The sequence below is a fragment of the Leptinotarsa decemlineata genome, unplaced genomic scaffold (assembly GCF_025532065.1).
Source record: "Leptinotarsa decemlineata unplaced genomic scaffold, Ldec_3_MD MMD2_tig00026328_RagTag_RagTag, whole genome shotgun sequence".
Classification (NCBI taxonomy): Eukaryota; Metazoa; Arthropoda; class Insecta; order Coleoptera; family Chrysomelidae; genus Leptinotarsa; species Leptinotarsa decemlineata.
In genome coordinates, this window is record NW_027412688.1 from 10,657,431 (window position 1) to 10,680,651 (window position 23,221).

The following is a 23,221-nucleotide window of genomic DNA, read 5'->3' on the forward strand; positions in this document are numbered from 1 at the left end:
ATCAAGCGAAAAACGACCAACTCCCACCAAACGGTCATCTCCCGCTAAAACCAATGAAGCGGAGAGAGGGAAGAGGGGATAGATGAAAGCACTGGAATGACCTATTAATAGTCAGATCTCGTCCGGTCCAGTTATCACCCGAAGACGATTGTGGATACAAACAATCGAAACGTCGGGACGTAACTTGGTTTGGGATCTTTTAATTTTAATTTTTCATTTTTTGTAAATAATATTTTTTAATGTTTTAATTTTCAGCTTTTATTAATATTTCAATTTTTTATTTTTTTGGTTGTTGTTTGTATGTTATTTCTTTGTAATTTTAGTTTTTTGTTTAATGAAATTGTTATTTTCCGTTAATCTTTTTGATTCTTTTTCAGGGATTTCAAATCAATTTGTATTATATTATACAATGAAGTCTGAACTGATGAAATACACCTGATTTCATGTTGAGTGTGTGCCATTATTCAATAAAAGTCAAGAGACAATTTTATATGTTGACATAAAAAAATGTGACTTAACAAATGGCAAACATCGCAAACAACTCCGTTGTTACTTTTTCTTAATGCATATCACACTAGTTGTTTTTTAGATGTTTTATTCTACACAAAATAAATATTACAAGAAACGTCAGTGGGTGAAAAAAATCCCGCAATTGTCCCAGTTCTTTCTACAAAATATGATTCTTTGATCTGGAGGTGAATTACGTACAGTTTAATATACCCCCAAATCAAACTATCAGAAATTAAAAAATTTGTAACTTTAACATAATATTTGGAATGCAATCACAAGTTACCGAATCTAAACTATACGGAAATTTTGGTAAGGGTCCGAAACTCAATTATTTGGAATCCTTGGAAATTCATAAGCATAAGCATGGCGAATGTAACCTACTATAAATGACCTGCTCTACTCGCCGGTTTTCAGATTAGTGTACCCACATTGTCACAGGTAAACAAAATTCAGTTAATAAAGTCACCTACAGTGGTGTATACAGCGTGACTCACGGTCGATGGTAGGTTAGACGTTTTTGGAAAACGCAAAGCATGATTTTTCTGAAAATTTCACCTCTCACATTTCCTCACCTGTTTTATCGATCTAAAATATTTTCAGCATTGCGGCATTGCCACTTCTATGAAAAAGTCCTAGCAATTATATTTTTTTATAAGACATATTACACATTAATACATTTTTGGAATCGCTTTAGTATTTTAATACTTTTTTGTTAATAATGTCCTATACCTATCTCTATCTGTTTTCGAGATACAAAATAAATTGTGCTAAATATGGTCCAAAACATAGCCTTAATTGAAATTATGTACATCCGTACTCACAATTCATGAAAAGTTGATATTTTGATGATAGTTTGGAAAAACTCGAAATATTCAAATAACACCAAGAAATCGACTCCATATCATACAGGGCGTGCTAAAATTACTATTATTTCCATTGTGCATAAAAGTAGCCGAAAGTTCATTTTTTCAAATGAAACCCCCTGTATATTACTCGATAAATTGAAAGATGGTGAAAAATGCTTCAAGATGATATACATGTCCCTATACCTAAATCGTCAAGTTTTATCAATCTAGAAACATTATTGTTTTTAGAATTTGATTTAGGTAGCAGTGGAATTATCAAGTTTATAGCAATGCATATAGCAATGTCTTTGCAGGATGAAACTGCAGTAACGCTAGAGTTATAAATATAAGTGGTATAAAAACATAGGAAGTTTCATTTGTCATTCCTCATGATGATTTCCTACCACGTAGTAACAGCTACATCTATACATTTATTGAATTTAATTCAAATTTCACTAAAAAATATGAATATAAAATGTCAGGCTACTTTTCACTTCCACAGCCAAAATTAAAACTCACACTCACATTTTGATTTTCAAGGTGTTTTAAAACTTTCAATTAACTTGCACTTACCGTATTGAGTTGATTATTCTCCAATACTATCCTCAATAATTTATCATTTTTGGAAAAAGCTCCATCAAGTGACTTCAATCTGTTATTGAATAGGAATATTGATTCCAACGCCGGGTAGTTCTTCAGTTGATTTGGCACCTTTTCAAGTCTGTTGTGGGAAGCATGTATGTAGTTGAGGTTGGGAGCGGTACGTGGTAACTGACCATCCAAATTTGTCAAATTATTACTGTTGACAAAAAGCCAAAACAACTCGGAAAGGTTCCTCAAAGTACCGTTTAAATCTGAAATAGAGTTGCGTCCCAAATGTAGTCGCTGAATTTGAGGCGGAATTGAATGACTCTCAAGTTGTGATATCTGGTTTCCGGCAAGCATCAGGCATTCGAGTTGAGGCAAATCCTACAATTACAAAAATACACTATTAATTTTGCCTTGATGACTTCATATAATTCTCTATTGACAGACTTAGTATAAATGAAAGACGTGGTGAATGGTAATCAGTAGATGTGGCTAAAGGATAACTATATCGATAATTTTATGGGAAACAAAGAAAAATTGGGGAGAAAATTGTTAGTTGATGAAGTTTTGAGGTTCTATATGGTACAGTCACTACAACGCAACTAGTTGAAACCAGAGCCCACAAACAAAGTATTCATTATTTAATACCATGCAGTGCTTTTGCGACCTGTCTCGATGTCTATTCAAATGCTTTGCTGAACTATGAATGGAAAGTCGTCTTGATTTCGTTCAGGTTGGAGCCTGGCTCCCTTACCCTTCCAACTGATGTTTGTCAGAGGGACAAATAGGTCATGACTGATTGTGGGATGGCGACATGAATGTCCTCAGACATCAGTGCCGCCCTTCACGGTGTACCCCTACCTGGTTGGGGGAGATGGATAGTGTCCGACCGAAACTGGTTTTTACGACCGAAAACGAATTACGGCAACGGTCTCAGTTTCGGCCGAAACCGAAACTTCCTTATAAGGATTATGTTTTGAGGTGAAAATAAAGAAAACGTTATCATAATCAATCAGTCTTTATTTTTTTATCTTTAAATCACAACGTTACGCAGTCTTCGACATTTTTACTTATTGATAATCAACATAACAAACCCTTATTTGAGAAAAAAATATTAATTGCATCTCCAAAATACTTAAAATAGGTGAGGTGTTTATTTGAGTGGGTGCAGATCCTTCTTTTGAATTTTATTGATGGTTTTCCAAAAATATTAAACATAAAATTACTTATTTAAGTTGTTACCTAATATCACAATAGGTACTTAATATTTATGTAATAGATCACAAAATAAGCCTGGAGTCACGACATGATTAATCACATGCACGGCACGCGGCAAAATGTCTTCGTTGTTTGTATGAAATTCAACGCGCCGAACATGACCGATCACAGCGCGAGAACTCCCGAATGCAGTTTCGGTTTCGGTTGTAGTTTCGGCAGGTTTGCCGCCGAAACCATAACTAAACCGAAACCCGTTTTTTTGCCGAAACTCAACCGAAAACGAACTTTCGGTCGGACACTAGAGATGGATGAAAAAAATTGTTCATCTTTTAACGGAGGACATAGGGGCCTCATTCGACTGAGTGTCGGGCCCTTATATATCGGGAGGGGTCGTCGACAGCATAATCCATAGCTTCCCTAACTAACGGTGAACTATGAATGCGTTGTAGCCTCAACTGTAAAGAACAAATCTGAGTATGAGTGAGCATGTACATCTCCCTTTACAAAAATGCCATCTATGGGATCGACAGAAAACTCGAACCATATATATATCAATGATACATACGCTGTCTGTTCTAAAAATAAGGTGAATTTTCATTTTACTCAAAAAATATTCATTTATTCATCAATTTATATTTTATCTTCTTCAAAATAGTCCCCATCAGATATAATACACTTTTTCCAACGTTTTTTTTCTAGTCCTCGAAGCAGTTCTGATATTCACTTTTTGGTATGTCCTTAAGCCCTCTTAGAGATTCGGTTTGTATCTCCTCAACCGTCGCAAAATGCCGTCGTTTCATGGGTCTCTTCAATTTTTGGGAGCAGAAAGAAGTCGCAGGGGGCCAAATCTGGTAAATACGGTGGCCGAGGCATGATTACGGTTTTATTTTCGGCCAGAAAATTAAAAAAAAACAAGCAATGACGAGTGAGGTGCATTTTCGTGATGCAAAAGCCATCCATTGTTTTTCTACAATACCGGACATTTTATTCGTATTGCTTCTCGCAAGCGGCGCATAACCTCAAGATAATACTCCTTATTGAACGAAGAGCCATGTGACAAGGACACTTGATGCACTGTTTCACGCTAATCGAAGAAAACAGTGACCAAAATCTTGACATTTGATCGAACTTGACGTGCTTTTTTTGGTCTTGGCTTTCATGGACGCTTACATTGGGACGATTGGACTTAGGTTTCGATATCATAAGCATATAGATATCCATGATTCGTCACCAGTTATGACCCTTTTTAGCAAATCTGGATCGCCGTTGACGTCATTCAACAATTTTTGAGCGATGCTCAATGGGCGTTTTTTTTTTGTCAGAATTCAGCAGTTTTGGAACGACTTCGCTACCACACGCTTCATGCCCAACATTGATGACAAAATTGCGTGGCAACATACAGACGTCCTCAGCAACTTGTCTAGTAGTAATTCAACGATTCTCCAAAACAATTTTTGTACTTTCTTATCATTTTTATCGGTTGTTGTGCTGGGGCGTCCAGGACGAGTGTCGTCATTCTCATATCAACATTCTATGAAAAGACTGTACCACTTGTAAACATTTTTCTAAGTCACAGAGTACAATCACCGGATGCCACTGTCAATATTCTTAGTATTTTTGAGCACCTAATTCTATTTTGTACACAAAATTTGATGCTGAGTCTTTGACCCATTTTTTTGGATGGCAGAAAATAGCCGAACACGCAAAACATTTCTAACTTTCATGCGTCTCACCAGCAAACTGAAAATGCTAAACAGTTGAAACTGTGAATATATGTTCGAGATGAGTGTACCAACATAAAAAAATCTCTAATCGAATGTACGTAGCCCGCGAAATTTGAACATTTACTTTATTTTTTAACAGTCCACGTATGCTATAAATGTTTTGTTGATAGGATCTAGTTTCAAACCTAGCAAAAAATTGAATGTATGAAAAAAAGGCATTATGTCCTGAGACTAAACAATGAAGAAAATCTTGATAATAATGACTAATACAATATTTTTCAAAACTGAAGTTCAAGGGAACACTTACTGCAAAACTAGATTTTCGAAGAGACTTGATATTGGTTCTTCCCAGATCGAGGGTGTTTATAATAGGCATTTCTTTCCACAACAGCTCTGGCACTTCATCTAACGTGTTGTATGCTAAACTGAGGTAATTCACTCTTGTGAGCCCTTTGAAGGATTCAGGATTCAAAGGTCTGAAAAATTGAAGGTTTTTCAATAAAAAAAATCAATTTGTGCAAAAACATTAAAATGCATAGTATGTGTATATAGAAGTAATTCACATTGAGGAATATGTCAATATTAGCTCCATATCTCAATAAATATTTAGGGTTATTCCGGGGAGATGGCTGTATGTGAGAGATGGCCAACAGAAAAAAGTTCAAGTAATAATCAATAGATGGCACTAGTCATCGTTCAGTTCGGTTCTCATCGGCACGGGTAACAACTGTCAGTGGATTTTTTGTCGAAAAAATAATGAAACGGTGAGTAATTTGACTTTGTTTTTGAATAATTCATGCGAGTTAAGTACTGGAGTTAACATATTAAGTGATCACAAAAAGATTTTGATAGTTATGCCCGTTTTCGTGCTTTCCTAGTGAAGTAATAAAACTTCCCCGGTGTCCTAACCTCAAAATCACCCAGTAACTTGAGAAATGGCTTTAATTACCTAATGTGGCCATCTCACCCGGACAATTGGGAGAGATGGCCATAGTATTTACGGGAGAGATAGCCATAAAATGTTATGTCCTAATTTTGATTTATTTTTAATCTTCAATATTTTTTACAGATGCCGAACCAATACGTACGGAAGGTGGCTGCTGGTCGAGGTGAATGGAGTGAAGAATATTTAAAAAATGCCATGGAAGAAGTACAAAATCAAGGGATGACGATTTATAGACCTCTTTTACCTACAAAATACCAAGAAAACACTTGAAAGAAGGTTAAAACTAAATAACAACACTAAAGGACCTATGGGACCGTCACCTACCTTCGGTACAGATAATGAAAAAAGACTGAGCAAGCACATAAAAGACATGCAGTCACGAGGCTTTCCTTTGACTATGAATGATTTAAGAATAATTGCATTCAAGTTTGCTAAGCAATTAGGAATTAAACATAAATTCTGTAAAACATCTGAAAAGGCGTGCTATGATTGAGTGAAAATGTTTCCGAAAAGAAATTCCTATATTTCATTGAGGAAATCAGAAGGGGTGTCATACGCTAGAAGTAAAGGGATGAATAAATCAGAGGTAAACACCTATTTTAAAATGCATGAGAAAACTCTCGGTGAAAATTTTTTGCCAAAAAAATTATCCTATCAAATTTGTCTATTTCTAGTCATGTGTGCCGAAATAACCAATGAAACCATCATTACACTGAAAATTTTTTGCCAAAAAAATTATCCTATCAAATTTGTCTATTTCTAGTCATGTGTGTCGAAATAACCAATGAAACCATCATTACACTGAAAATTTTTTGCCAAAAAAATTATCCTATCAAATTTGTCTATTTCTAGTCATGTGTGTCGAAATAACCAATGAAACCATCATTACACTGATAACTACCCATGGATAGTTTTCACGGGTAGTTATCACTTATGTCATGACATTGTAAGCAACCAACAATAAAGTTGTTTGACATTTCAGTAATTCAATTTATTTCGAAAATGTCACTTCCTCGCTTTGGTGTTCATATTTGAATATTGATCAGGAACATCATAACCAAATAATCAATAGTATGCGTGGAAACACCTATGCAGTAACCGAGGCAAATACAGCAAGATCAACGGAATATCATTATACGAATAGGGAAAAAAGTCAAAAAAAACAAAAATAATAAAAACAAACACTAAGACTGAAAAACCTGAGGAAAAAAGACTGTTAAGAAACGAAAGGTATTTGTAGGTTGTCTGATAGCAGCTGCGAAGAAATTCCCATCGTTTTCAATGATACCTCTGAAAGTGAAACTGAAGACAGAGAGAAAGATAACTGCAGAGGTTGTGCTGATAATTATTATAAGACACAACTGATAGAAGATTGGATACAATGCAATATTTGCATTTTCTGGATGCATGAAAATTGCACCGAGTTTGAGGACATGTGTTCATACTGCGGTGATAGGAAAAAAAAGCAAAAATATCTCAAGGGCAAAGGAAAAGGCAAAACAAGTATTGGCTATCACTCCCGGACATCCTGGGAGAGATGGCCAGTCCTAATTTTTTTTTAAGTTTAAAATTACGTTATTGCATTTGTCAAAAAAAAAATAATATTTTATTCATTATAATTCCTTCAAAGTAGAGTTTTAAAGTTACTAGGGCCATCTCCACTGGAATTATCCTGTTCTATTGTGTCGTGGTTAGTGTCCGACCGAAACTGGTTTTTACGACCGAAACCGAAAACGAATTTCGGCAACGGTCTCAGTTTCGGCCGAAACCGAAACTTCCTTACAAGGATTATGTTTGGAAGGAAAAATAAAGAAAAGTTTTTTTTAATCAGTTAGTCTTTAAATCACAACGTTATGCAGTCTTCGACATTTTTACTTATTGATAATCAACAAAAAAAAACGTTATTTAAGAAAAAATATTAACGGCACCTTAAAAATACTTAAAATAAGTGTGGTGTTTATTTGAGTAGGTGTAGATCCTTCATTTGAATATTATTGATGGGTTTTCAAAAATTCTAAACATAAAATTACTTGTTTGAGTTGTTACCTAATATCACTTGTATGAAATTTAACGAGCCGAACATTCGCGGGAACTCCCGAATGCAGTTTCGGTTTCGGTCGTAGTTTCGGCAGGTTTGCCGAAACAACAATGATAGTGTTAATGAACGCACTGTACGACTTTGGTTTGCGAAGTTCCTTCCGAAGATTTTAGGCTCGAAGATGAGCTACAGTAATCCAGGGCATGGATTTGAGGACTCTGATGCTTGGGATGGCGGAAGAATAAGGCGTCAGCTCTCATGTCGTTTTTGATGATTTGAAGCGTATTGAAGAGGTCAAATAGCTCGAAAAGTAGGTGCCCCACGATTTGAACAATTGACAGAAATTGTCACTTTCGCGGTCTGTTCGTCTTTGCTTTTGCGCAACCAAAATTATCCTGTTTTGATCGGATCATCACGTGTAATGAAAAGTGGATCCTCTACGACAACAAGAGACGTTCAGGACAGTGGTGGGACACCGATGAGCCACCCAGCGGCTGAGGCGATCCACTATAACTTTCTGCAACCGGGCCAAACCTTCACAGAGTCATATTGTGAGGAAATCGATGAAACGTACCGAGAATTAGGTCAGCAGCAGCCGGTACTGGTCAACAGAGGAGGTCCGATCCTGCTCCACGACAACGCCTGTCAGCACGTTTCACAAATCACCGTCCGAAAATTGAACGAGTTGAGCGTCAGAGTTCTTCCTCAGCCACCATACTCTCCAGGCCTCTCGCCAACCGACTACCATCTCTTCAAGCACTTCCATAACTTTATTACCAGTAGAACCTTTGCCCATCAGGCAGAACCGGCCTTCGTCGATTTCAGCGAATCTCAAAAACCCAATTTTTATGATGACGGAATTAATCGACTTGTGTTACGTTAGTAAAAGTGCACTGATTCAAATGGCGCTTATTTTGATTAAAGTGAATAAGTTGGTGTTCGATGTTATAAACATCTATCAGACTTTCAACGATGAACTCGTGATTGTATAGGTGTCGTCTTTATTGACGAAAAATATGGGAGCATAGTGGCGACTACCAAGAATTTGAAAGTAAACTCAATTACATATAATCAATTAATTTTTATGATACAAGAGAAATAAATGAAAGAGGTCAACGTTCCAACCGTGGCGCCAAAGACGATGGCGCCTACTCTCTTGATAGGTACTCGTTTTTGTACACGTACACCGGGAGATGTACTTTTACTTCCGAATTCTTTCTTTATGTACATACAGGGATATCATCAAGGAGGTTTCCCAATACGTTTCTCTCGTTTTTGAAAATATTTACAGTGTCACCAATAAAGTTCGCATCGTATGACATTTTTTGATATGCTTCATTTGAAATTTGATGGGAATCAATTTCACCTTGTATCAAGATGAATAAATAACCAAACAATTGGTAACGTGATTCCCATTATCTGTCAAAATAAACCAGATAATATTCAACTTAGTCATTTACAAGCTATTTAAAATCGTGAAATTATGAAACAACAAAAATCAATTGGCACTCCGGGGCGACTTTATTGATTCCAGTGGCGCATTTGCTTTTTCAGCTGCAGGAAAACCCGGAAAAACCTGCAGCACCACATCATTTGAAAATCTTGATCTGCCAATGTCCCCACTTTCATGATACAAAATGTAAGGTGTCTCCAGAGGCTCCAATCCAAGACATCGCCAGAACACTTAGTGACACGACTATCATCAAACTTGAACCAGTCCGTTTCGTCTTTGACCAATGCGTAATAATTACCAGATTCAACGCCAAAACCACAGTGAACAATGACTGCATGAAGATTATAATAGTGATCTACTAGATCGAGTCATGTTTGAAGATCATCAGTGTTATTAGTAGATTGACTGGTGCCTCAGCTTTACTTGTTTTCTTATAATAGTCAGTTAGTTTGCAATACAGTTGATCATCACCCGTTAGAAGCTCCATTTTCAGACGATTTAATAATAAACTTTGTACGGACTAGTTATCAGTCACATTAGGAAACGCAAGTTGAAGTTTCAGAAAGTCACATACGTTTTTCCTACCTCTTTAACACGTACTACAAAATAAACAAGTGAGGATTTTTCCAGCAAAAGATCTACAAACACAATATGAGATAGACTGTACGGAATCATTCAATCCAGAGCGGTCAGGAGTATTGATAGTATTTTTTTTTACTCACGAAGAGTATTCAACAAAAATCCCAAAAATTCTGAACAATCCTCTTCTTGTCCTAACGAGTATCTAGTGGAATTCAAAGACTCCAGAAAATCCTACAGAAAATCTAAAAGTGGGGTTATTTCTCAAAATAAAAAGTTATTTGAAATGATTTTTTATTGCAATTTCTATCAATCTGCAACATTTCTTCATAAGATAATTTCTATTCTTCCCTATTTTTTTTTATTGCACCACATCGCAAAATAAGACTCAACACAACCTGCATATAACTTTTAGTTTTGATAATGTTTTTCAGGATTGTATCACATCTGTTTTCCTGCAAAATCTAAACAGGTTTAATAAAACTTGAATACATGTGATGAAAAGATAATTTGTTAATTAGTGACGCTTCATTGATCATGAATCGGATGAAATATATCGTTACAGTTTCTTGTGGGTTTATCGATAATTGACTACACTGATAAATAATCAAACTCAATTTTATCTCACTATTAATAAAACAAAACACTTAAACTAAAACTTCAACTAATCAAATGTCTATCGCCTTATAAGTTCGCTCCGTACGACACTGTCCGCGATACTTGACTGACTTGTTAGGCGAGTGGATCGCGTTTATATTTGACAATCTAAGGCTGTAGAAAATTCATCGGAATTCCATGGAAGTGCATTATTCTCGCAAAATCTAGAACGGCAGCGAACATCGAACATTCACAAAAAGTCGGTCGAACTGGAATCGCTCTTCGCCACGTTACAATTGGTTTATGGCTACCAGTGGCGGCCGGCGTTATTTTCTTTAGGGTATGATTCACAACAATATAAAATAATGTGATAACGTGATGAAGATCCGTAACATATTCAAGTAAACAAGGTCGTCGAAATCTCCCCTTACGAAGGCGCCATGTCTGGGGTCGACCGAGAGCTCAATCCTTGAATATCAAAGATAAACGAGGCTCTGCAAGGCGGTCAGTAGCAAAGCCAAGTTTCGACCAAGTTATATTTCATTATGAGATTTTCACCGGACAATTTACAAAACCTGAACACGTGTTCCACTATACAATAACTTGCTCAGACGTGTGTCACACTGACTGATGATCACACCTAAGGAAGCTTTCTCTCATGGACATCACACTATTTTCAACTCAAATGAGAAGGCTCCCTAGTGGACGTCAGAAGTTCATGATATGTTTGTATTAGATTGTTTGAAAAGTCCGTTCTTATGAGTCTAACTTCAAATTGTAATATCTCAGTGAATACTAATTCAATTCAATCGAAATAAGTTCCACATATTAGTAAGTAGGCATATTTGAAGACTGGCTTCAAATCAAATCATCTAAAGAAACAAATTATTCAGGCCAGTCTCTACTTACCTAGACAGTAGGTTAATGGACTGACATGTATCAGAAAACAACTACTACCCTGGCTAATACCACGCAGAGCGTTGGATTAAATCCGACAGGTGTCAATACAGGATTCTTCACAGAAAAAATTCCTGCATATGCTTTTGGCGATATGATACAACTGTTCTCAATTATTGGAATGGTACACTTGCATACCATTTGCATACAATCATTTCCCAGCTTTATTTTGTACATCTTTACAACGTATTTGTTGAAAAGTTTTCAGCACTTTATACACTATAATGATCAAAATAAAGCATTAAATGACAACTAACGTAATGTAACGTCAAATTTCTTTTCAAAACCAACCTCAAGCTAGTTTCGAATTATGAATACGTTTCAAATCATAGTTGATGTGACGTCATCGTTATAACGCCAGAATGAATGTATTTAAATCACAGACGAATACGTTTTGAATACATGAGCGCCAGAAAACGCCTATAGGCAATTGACAACTGACGTCACACTTGTCAATTCCCAATGAATTCAACAGCAAGACCATTCAACATAAATTGCTTCTTCTTTTTCTTCTTCTTTTTCAAGTGAAGTATGATATAATGTCATGAAAATTGTTTAACTAATTAGCAATTGCAAGCACACCAAAGGTGTGTTAAAAAAAGTAAAACATCAATGGCGAGTATTATGCGAAGTTACTGCAACATTTGAGTGGAGAAATCAAGCAAAAATAGCCGCATTTACCTAAGAAAAAAGTATTGTTTCGTCAAGCCAATGCACCAGCTCACAAATCCATTATCACAATGACCAAAATTAATGAATTTAAGTTTGGATTGCTACCTTATGCACCCTATTCGCCAGATTTAGCCCTCGCGGATTATTTTCTATTCCCAAACTTGAAAAAATGGCTCGGTGCTCAGATATTTTCCAACTATGAAGAAGTGATCTCGGCAGTTAATGGCTATTTTGATGTGCAAGAGAGTTTTTATTATAAAAACGGTATCGAACTAATTGAACGTCGCTGGGAAGAGTGTATAAGGGTTGAAAATTTAGGTTAAAAAATAAATAAATTTTTTTCCAAAATTTTTGTGTTTTCTTTGTTGGACCGCCTTTCATTTACGCGATTTTATTCATACAACATGCAATTTTGCAACTGGGCAAGCGCGCATTCAAGTAAACAATCAGCTGATGCAATTGCAAGCAAATAGCACAAGCAAGCAATAGAATATTGCATTGAATTTAGTGACTTTTTTTGGTAATTTTCATTGTGACTAACATTACTAGATAAAATAACAGGTAGCGGAATTGCGAATAAATTTTCTATATTATGCTTTGCACAAGTAAAACTCTTCAAAACAAATCAAATACACGGTACGTGAAATGTTATTATTACATAACTGGCGACTTCACCATTCTTTGAAACGTAATACCAATTTTCAACTTGGAAACGGAGGTGGCTTTTTCATCTTTAAATTTGGACGTAAACAATGAGGAAAACTAAACAAATGTTGCTAAGATTGGGAGGTAACTGATGATAGAAACACTGACTTCATCACATCGATTAGGTAAAATTGTAAAGCATAATCTTCATTACACTATTGAAAGAGGCTGATGACTTATACTTAAAAATATACAGTGTGATACACTCAAGATGAAGACGCCCCTGTATTTTAGTCTTTTATTAAAGCAGATATTTGATTTCTGGTACAGGCATAGACTTTCATGGGACACACTTTTCGCATCACTTAGTCCGAGTAAACCAGCCTACTGCGTTCCTGCGAACAGGGCAAATTATCGATATTTTGCTTCGCGTTGATAACGAAATAAGTTGTTTGTTAAAGCTGCTGAGAAATCGAAAATTTGAATTCTGATTTTTTTTTGGAATTTTCATATTGAAGTCCGATTTTCAATTAATGATTCTAAATAAGAAGCTACGAAAATAACAAATTCGTTTCAATGTAGGTATGAGAATGGAAAACCTACTATTCATTATGAAAAAATTTTAATTTTGATTATTAGTCGCCAATTGCCAATTGAAGCGAATTAAACAGGGAATGGAATCAGGGCCGTCGCCATGGGGGGGGGACGGGGGAGGAGCCTCTCCCCCTGCTTTTTCGACTTGGGAAAAAGTTGGGAAGAAGTTGGGAAATTTTGGGCCGTGAAGATAGAAATAAAAAATAATAGTAAAGAAATGAAATAAATTTAAAAAATAAAAATGAGAGAAAAGAAAGGGAGAGGTAATAAGAAAAGGGAAAGAACCAGGAGAAGGTTGGGATTTCCCAACATGTATAACTTGGAGATCCCATACTTTGAAATTCTGAGTTGTTTGAAAACTTCAAAAAAGTTCAATTTCTCCCAAGTAAGAGAAGAGTCCTGAACAGTTCACAAATACTGAAGTGACAAAATTCCCAACTTTTTGCTGTTTTTTCGAATTGGAAAAGTTGTTAAATTTCGGGCCCTGAAAATAAAAAAAAATAATAAGCACAATATTATTTAAGTGTTGTTTCCTTTCATTTGTATTGAATATTCCTATATATGGTGGAAGAACAAGGACCTTGGTCCAAAGTAGAATAATTCCCATTATTATTTTCATAAGTACCAAAATTTATTTTTGTTTGTGCATACCCTAATGGACATAAGCATTCAGCCAATCTTTGGATAGCTAAGTAAGAAAATTAATATATTATAATAGTAACTAATCCCTTGGCTTTCATTTTTTTGAAAGTTGGGAAATTTTGCTGGTGGGGTTGGAAACATTTGGATTTCCTCCCCCCCCCCCCCCCTGGTATTTCTTTTCGCTACGGCCCTGAATGGAATAAACATAAATAAAGTAAGTTCCAAATAATGTCTGTCTTAATTGGCCCCTCAATTCTGATAGATTTTTCAATTCATTTTCTATTATTATTGGCCACTCTCCTAAGTTCTGAAATACTTATTTTACCGCAGGCTTGCCATATTCCCCCGCAAAGTTCTTTTCGATTTCATGGCCTAGACTTGCGGATCATATTCTTGACAGTTTCCCAGACGTAAAAATCCGCTGGAGTTATGTCAGAAGACAGTTAATATGGGCTATTTCTACCAATCCAAAGTAATGGAAAATGTTCGTTTAACCGCTCTCGAACCATTCAAGAATTATGAACGGAAGCTCCATCTAGCTGAAAGTACATCTCCTCTCGCACATTGAGGGATAGATTTTCAATGGTATTACTGAAGAAAAACGGTCCAATTATTTTTTCACCTAAAATACCACACCATACCCGTAGGTTGGGCTACCTATAGGGCGCGTCCCCAGGTGGTGGATAGGGTCAGGGGAATGGAGGCCCTGACGGGTAGGCCAATGTGGCCTTACGGACGGAAATAAGTAGGGTGAGGGGAACTAAAACTCCCCAAAAGCCTTTGCAAAACATGCCACCGTGGACCAGCCTACCCAAGCTAAGGTGTAAGGAATCGTGCCGACAGCTGAATGGCCTCAGGGTGATATGCGGTTACAAACGATCCCCTTGGGGAACTGGGCGAAACCTCATTGTAATCAGCCTACCTCTGGTAATGCGGGGCTCTGCCAGCGGTGACCAATTCTTCCCTTGCTACTCGTGGGAACACACATGAATGAAACAAACACAAAAACAAAAACAACAAAACCAAAAACCAATCCCGAGGCTGGACAGAAGTGCTCACCTCAGTCTAAGGCGGTGGCTGGAGATGAACAGAAATGTCCGCCCCAATCTACTGCTTGGAATGAGACTGGACATAACAGATCATCTCGGGATGTAATATAAAGGTCAAGGCGTAAGCACATTTGCGGCGCCGAGGCCAAAAGGAGAAAGATAGCGAAGGAGGCAGGAGTGGCAGCAACTATAAGTGCACCCTCCTCCTCTCCACTCCACCTCCAACAGCAAAGGCACTCCCTGCGGCGGGCGCCAAGAGTTTCGCCTTGAATAAAGGCAAGGAACCGGCTGCCCCTGCAGAAAAGCTCCCTCACTTGTGCATCTTCTCGGAGGGAACCCCAAGAAGGTTGAAGAAGCCGCGCAACGACAGTAATGTCGCTTCACCTTCCAAAACCTTCGCAGAGGCCACCGTGAGACACCTCAAGGTTACCAAAGAGAGTGTGTGTTCGGCGAGTCTTGGCCTATACCTGCCAATATAAAGGAGATGTCTCCTAGTGACCTGCTCACCTTCCTGGAAAGGACAGGTTGGACGATGACTTAGGAGGACAACTCCTCGGGAGAATGTACAATGGGTCACATGTAGCCTATGTGCTGTGGGTCTACATTCACCCTCCCTACTCTACAAATACAGATACCATACATTAACTTTTTGAGAGTTTATAACTCAGTGGGGATTTTCAGTAGGTCAGTATCTGAAATTTTGAACAGGTTCTATTTCATTGGTGGTGAATGTAGCCTCATCACTGAACATTTTTTTTTAGTAAATTTCGTTAATTTCCTTGGACCATGGGCCCAATATCAGTAATCTAATCGTTTCTAATCGTCACCTTCTTTCAATGTGTGCAAGAACATTGCTTCAAAAGGTTCAATTTTATGACGAACGAGACATCTTCTAATTAACTAAAAGAACAATTCGTTCAGGCCAGTCTCAAATTACCTACACTGTAGTTAATGGACTGACATCTATCAGAAAACAACTACTCTCCTGGCTAATACCACGAAGGGCATTAGATTATATCGGACAGGTGTCAGTGCAGGATTCTTCACTGAAGTTAATCCTGCATTTGCTGTTGGCGATATAACTGCCGGAATCAATTTTCAATTATTGGAACACACTTGCAGATCGGTTTCGGGCTGTTTGGTCACTCGTCAGTGCAATGCAGGTTATATCATCAACATAAAGTCGATGATTTCCGATAATTGAAAATCGAATTCCTTTCAGAGTATCATTCCTCGAACTAGGCAGAAACAAACAACATGTTTGTCAACGCCCCATCTGCCCGTGAACGAGGTAATCAACCGTATATCCAAATTTGCCCAATTCCTCGTATAAGGAAGAAAACTTCACAAAATGAGTGGGCATACTTGGAGACTAGCTGTAAATCGAATTGTCTAAAAGAACAATTCCAACCAACCCTTCTCGAAAAAACATTATTGGATCACTAAGCCAGTTAATTGCTGGGACAGTAGCCGGTCGGGTTGACGTCTGTGTCTTGCTCCACTCACATAATCGACCGCTGTGTGAACCAGCGGTTCAAGCCACGAGGCCGGACGATCGTCCAAACCGTGCTAGGAATCGGACATCCTTAGCTCGCAAAAGATTCAACTTTTGAGAGTTTTCGTTCTCAGGAGGCGACAGCTGGTTAACGGAAAACAGATTTTAAACAGATTAAAACAGATTATTTTTAACGTCGCTTTTTAAAAGTCGTCAATTATAGAGAAAAAACGGAGGTGTATGCTGTTGAGAAAGAAAACTAGACTGAACGCTAGTTGTGATAGTGTTTGAACTTCCAAACTCTCTCAAAACTTATAATGCTATTATTTTGGATCTTCATCTTCATTGCGTCAGCATTATTCTATTTCTTTGCCATTTTTATCATTATGATAGAATATATTGTAATCAACTAATACCATATTTATTCTCGTGTCAAAATTTTAATTGATAAATACACAATATTATGTTATTTGTTTTTCAATTTGTGTACTACGGGTCGATTCAACTAAATTATCACGACTAAACTATTTTCATTTGATAACATTTTATGTCGATGTAGATTTCCACGGTAATGGCGCCAGTGATAGTTTGAAATATTTGATTGCTGTCTACTACTTATTTTCAATCGACAAAGTATTATGCCACATAAATTATTTTATTTGAAACTGTACACGAATTTGAAAATTCATACCATTACAAATGTAGTTATATCGGAAAAATTGACGTATGTCTATATCATGGTACACTTTAAATTATCGATGATTGAAATAGGAATACCTAGAGAATATCTTCGAAATTTACAGTTGATATTCATTCCATATTAACAAAAATACTGATTTGTCCAATATAAGGCGCGTCAACATGCAAAAATCGAATACCGTGAGGGATACAAAGTCGGTTAAATGATGAAAAGTTTTCCATTTCAGAGGTTTATAATTGTTTTAAAATTTAGAGAATTCTGTTTAGTTCCGAGGATATTGGAAAAGAACCACAATTCGCCAAAATCGCTTTACTTTTTTTCTTACATTAATTGAGGATGTACATTGTGTCCAAGATAAGTATGAACAGCATGGGGATATCAGAAACGGTAAGTGATACGAGGTCGATTGAATTAGAGAAAAGTAGCGCATTTATGTGGCTAATAATATGCCATTTAGAAGTTTAGAAAGTTTTGAAATTCTGAGTAGTTTCGGAGATATCCGAGAAAAACCGAAATTTGAAAATTTCATTTTTATTTTCTCCTAGCTTTATTTGCAAAGGAAATGTAAAACAAATAGTACTTTGCCATGGCCACTTTTTAAGGACTACACGAAAACGTAAGCAGAATTTATCTGCGACGTTTCGTCTTTTAGAAAACATGATCAACTTTGTATTTTCATATGGGCCGAAACTGAAGTATACCCTGTATACGACTCCATTGTTCATTGTGAATACAGCAACGTATCACACAGTATGATTTCATAACCATTTCACGCGCAAAATAAAAAGTAATTACTTAACCTGCTTTTCTTCAACTTAAGATAGTACGCACTGAAAAAAATGTCATATTTTGATACATGAAGTAAATGGATTAGTCTTATTTATAATAAATTTCAACTTACCACTTGCCGGAATTTTTGCGTTGTTGAATACAAAGATGAGTCGCAATATCAAAAGTTTAGTGTATAAAATGAAATTGTAATGTAGTAATAAGATGCTAATATGTATTATAGGAAATGAACAGAAACTTATAACAAGTGTTCAAATAACCCGCCGTTATTTTCTAAGCACAAGTACGCTCGACGCACAGACGATTTAAAACTCGGAATTTAAACATATTCGGAACAATTTTGTTATAGGATGCAGTAACCAATCTTAGCAAATCTTCTTTATTTTGAAAATTATGAGAGTACAGTCGATTCTTGATATATCCCCAAAGGAAAAAGTCTAGTGGGGTTAGGTCGGGGGACATTGCAGCCCAGTATGTATCACTATGAGTCCGGTGGGAAGCGACGGTTCAAATAATTACAAACAATTCTAGCGTTGTGCTGGAGCACACGGTAATATGTCAAAAATTCTACCAAACAACAGTATTATTACGACAACAGAACATTATGTGTCATTTTTTCCAGCACGTAGAAAAGCAGGTTAAGTAATCACTTTTCATTTTGCGCGAGAAGTGGTTATATAATCATATTGTGTGATACGTTGCTGTATTCACAATAAAAAATGGAGTCGTATACAGAGTATACGAAACGTCGCAGAAAAATACTGCTTACGTTGCGTGAACGCAAAGTGCTTTTTGTTTTACATTTCCTTTGAAAATGAAGCTACGAGAAAATAAAAACAAAATTCTCAAATTTTGGATTTTCTCGGATATCTCCGAAACTACTCGGAATATTAAAACTTTCTAAATTGCATATTATTAGGCACATAAAAGCGCTACTTTTCTATAATTCAATCGACCCCGTATCACCTACCGTTTCCGATATCCACATGCTATTCATTCTTATCTTGGACACAGTGTATAGACACTCTTTCTCATCGCCACTTTTCAAGCTGTACAAGACCGTGTTCACATATTTGTTAATCCGATGTTTCATCTCCTTCTATCGTATGTCACCCATATTTAGAATAACGCAATCGAGAAACATGGAGAATTGATATTTCTAAGGCCTTTGACCGTATGCAGCATGAGGGTTTGCAGGCCAAACTTCGATGCCATGACTTGTCGGATCATTTCTGTATATGGCTCTCCAGCTTCCTGAAAGAACGTTTCCTGCAAGTGGCCGTCGATGGATATCTCTCGAATACTTCAACGCTGGTGTTTCACAGGGATCCATATTGTCTCCAACCCTCTCTTTATTGTATGTCAACGACTTATTGGGAAAAAAACAATAATCCAATATATTGATTTGCTGACACACACTTATCTCGTCATTCCATTTGGATTCCAGGACATCGGCTACGGAGGCACATCTTCACCGGCAGCAAGAGGTTGCATATTTTATTGAGGATCTTGAAGTGATTTCGAATTGGTGTGAAAGTGACCAAAAACCAGGTTCGATTCAATGCCACAAAAACCCAGGCATCAGTTTTCTCCAAGAAGATAAATGTCTCCGAACCGGATATAATAATGTCTGGTCAGACGATTCTGCCTTCTGCTTCGATAAGTTTGTTGGGGGTTAAAATGGACACCAATATGTCTTGGCACTACCATGTCGCTTGAATTGCAAAGGCTGCTTCTCAAAATCTTGGAACACTGTTCCGAACCAGAAAACTATACATACCTCAGCAACTTTTGATGCTTTATAAAGCTCAGATCAAACCTTCGGAGTATTGTTCTTATGTATGGAGCTCTGCTCCCAAACATATCCTGAAGTTGCTGGATTCCATTCAGGTTGAAAATGCAAAACAGAAGAGAATTGAATTTCGCCTGTTTCATTCACAAACTGATAAAAAAACAACAATCCACTTATTTGGTAAAGAAGCTCCTTCCCAGACATCAGATACATTCAAGAAACCTTAGATTTAATAATAATTTTGACATTCTGAATCATAACAATACTATTCATGAACGATCCTTCACGTATCATGATCTAACAATGTATAATTCATTCAGTGAATCTTTGGAAAATTCGTCACTACCGCTATTCAAAAGTAAACTTTAAACTGAATTGCTCAGTCAACAGTGATCCAAACATAAACATTTTTATTTCATTTTACTATTGTCCTGAAATTGTCATTTATTTTCTGTAATGTTTTTTTTTTCAAACGTGGTTGAGTGGAAGAATAGCGCTTTGCTAAACTCCGCCATGAAAAATAAAGACTATTTATTATCATTATTACCAATGATCACTCCCCACACCATGGGGTAAGTGATCATTGGGTCCGAGAATCATGTGCCCCGAGCAAGCGCAGTGAGCTAAGAATGACAGCCTTCTGCATCTGTGCGGCTAAGATTTCTGCCTTAGTGCGGCAAGCCGGTATGATTTTAAGATTCGAGAGTAGAGAGGGCATCATTCCACCAAGGACTCCAACAATCAGAACAACCTTCTTGACAGAGTGATCTGGATAGAGTCTGCGGAGATCGAAGAGAAGATCTTGATATTTTATCCGTTTTTCCTCCTCTTTTCTGATGATATTTGTTTTCCCCGACAGTTCCGATGACCAGATCTGTCGAAGTTTGTGTTGATACGCGGAGAAAGTTTTTCACTGCTGTCACCTCTTGTGAGTGACGTTGTTCCACCCCGAGGTAAGTATGCGTCTCTCTGGCATCCAGATGGTGTAGGATGCTTCTATCTACTAGCTGCACATCCTCTCCGTAGTCCCCGCATCGTCCTCTTTTGAGATGTATCATTGCACATTTGTCTATCCCGAATCTCATACCGATAGCATGCGTGTACTCTTCCACCACCCTGAAGAACTGGTGAAGATCCTTCTCTCCAGAGGCATAAAGTTTAAGATCATCCATATAAAACAAATGGGTGACCTTGTGCCTCCGGTTTCCGGGGGTGCCACAGTTACACCGTCGAGTATTTCTGAGCAGTGAGCAATAGTGAGATGCAGTAGAGAAGTGGGCTGAGGGAATCACCCTGAAATACATCCCTTCTGAAAGTGACCCACCATGTTTGGACTCTTGCTTGACCAGATGTTATGGTGAAGCGAGTTCCCCAAAGTGGTATCAGTTGTTCAATGCATCTCACTATTTTGTCGGGTACCGCAAGGCATCTGACCAAATGCAAGATGAGCCCATACGAAATTTTATCAAATGCCTTACGGTAATCGATCCAGGCCATAGAGAGGTTGCGCTTGTATTGCATAGAGTCCTGGGTTACACATCTATCGATAAGCAGGTTCTCTTTACATCCAACGACTCCTCTCTTCGACCCTCTCTGCTCATATATCCGTTCGAACACTCGGTCAACTGCGGTGAGTATTCGTGTGTATAAGATGCTTGTAAACAACTTATAACACGAATTCAAGCATGTTATCGGTCTGTTATTCTTAGGAATCGACAAATCGACGAGGGATTATTATTATTATCATTCACTTTAATTGAAATAAGCGCCATTTGAATCAGTGCACTTTTAACAACGTAACAAATGTCGATTAATTCCGTAAGCATAAAAATCGCGTGCTGGGGATTCGACGAAGTCGACAAAAGCCGTTTTTGTCAGGTTCTGATTGGCGAAGGTTCTACCGATGGAAATTATGGGGAGTATAGTGGGTTATGCAGAACTTCAGCGCTCAATTCTTTTAATTTTCGGACGGTGATTCGTGAAACGTGCGAACGGACGTTATAGTGGTGCAGGATCGGACCTCTTATGTTGACCAGTGCCGACTGTTGGTGACCCAATTTTCGGTACATTTCAACGATTTTCTTACAAAAGTTACCATGCTCTTTTGTTGGTGGGTTTTCGTCTTTCAAAAGTGCTTGGATGGCTCATCAGTGTCCAACTACTGTCCTGAACGTCTTCTGTTGTCGTAGAGAATCCTTTTTTCATCAAAGGTACGATCCGATCCAAAGAAAAATAGTTTTTGTTGCGCAAAAGCAAAAAAGAACATATCTCGAAATGTGATAATTTCTGTCGATCGTCTAAATCGTGAGGCACCCACTTTTCGAGCTTTCTAACCTTTCCAATACGTTTTAAACCATTAAAAACCGCATAGGACCTGATAACTAGTTTTTCTGTCATCCCACACACCATTTGTGATGGGTCAGTCTCCACCAGGGCCCTCAAATCATTGTCCTGGGTTACTTTAGGTCAACCACTTTGGGGCTCATCTTCGAGGCTAAAATCGCCGGAACGAAATTTTGCAAACCAACATCGAACAGTGCGTTCATCAATACTATCATTGCCAAATATCTCGTAGATTTTTCTACCTGTTTAGGCAACGTTTTGGTTCAATTTGAATTCCTAAAGGAAAATTAGCCGAAAATTGCTTAAAGATATAAGCTGAAGAGGCAAAAAATTAAAATTTGTGAAAAAGCAGCATCAATGTATACAGTACAAAATTTGCTATCGTACAGTATTTACCACGACACAATAGAATAAGTATTTATTACATTGAAAAGGAGAAAACTTCTGGAACAAACTAATAATTAGTAATTGATAATTCTACCTATCAACAAGTGTGTCTGTTTGTCAACGTAATGCCTACTTATCATCAATTTTAAGATATGTCGGAAACGCAAACTTCCGATCATTTAGTTAAATTAAAATTATTCCATTTCAGGGTATTACCTAATTTACTGAAAGTGCGATGTGTAAATTTCGGAGCAGACGGAAAACAATAATTACATTATTGTCGTTGCATGAATCTATTAATTGACGAGATTGACGTTGATATGGTTCAAACACACTATCATACATACTTCCAGATTCCTAGCTAACTGGGATTATTATGGAGATGGGATTTTTTTTTATTCGATGACTAGAACGAAAAACGTGTTTGACATTGAACTATTCAAATTTTACTAGTTCATTTTTTTGTTTTTATTGCCCAATTACCAACTATATACGAATATTATATGCCCATGGCTAGTGAGTTATAACACGAATTATTACGATAACCAGGCATTCATAAGATGCACAATATATACAGTGCATTTCTTTAATGTCCCCCTTTAATTTTTTGAACAAGCCAACTCAAAAAATTGAAATTTGGGATAATGAAATTAATGCA

At 37.2% G+C, this 23,221-nt stretch overlaps 1 protein-coding gene across 1 annotated transcript in view; it reads right to left on the reverse strand.

Moving 5' to 3' along the window:
• Positions 1 to 23,221, reverse strand: part of ltl (leucine-rich repeat-containing larval translucida) — a 51,697-nt gene that overhangs the window by 9,922 nt on the left and 18,554 nt on the right. The window contains 2 exon segments of the mRNA XM_023163127.2: positions 1,929 to 2,324; positions 5,193 to 5,361. Of these exon segments, the coding sequence (XP_023018895.2) occupies positions 1,929 to 2,324; positions 5,193 to 5,361 (565 nt within the window).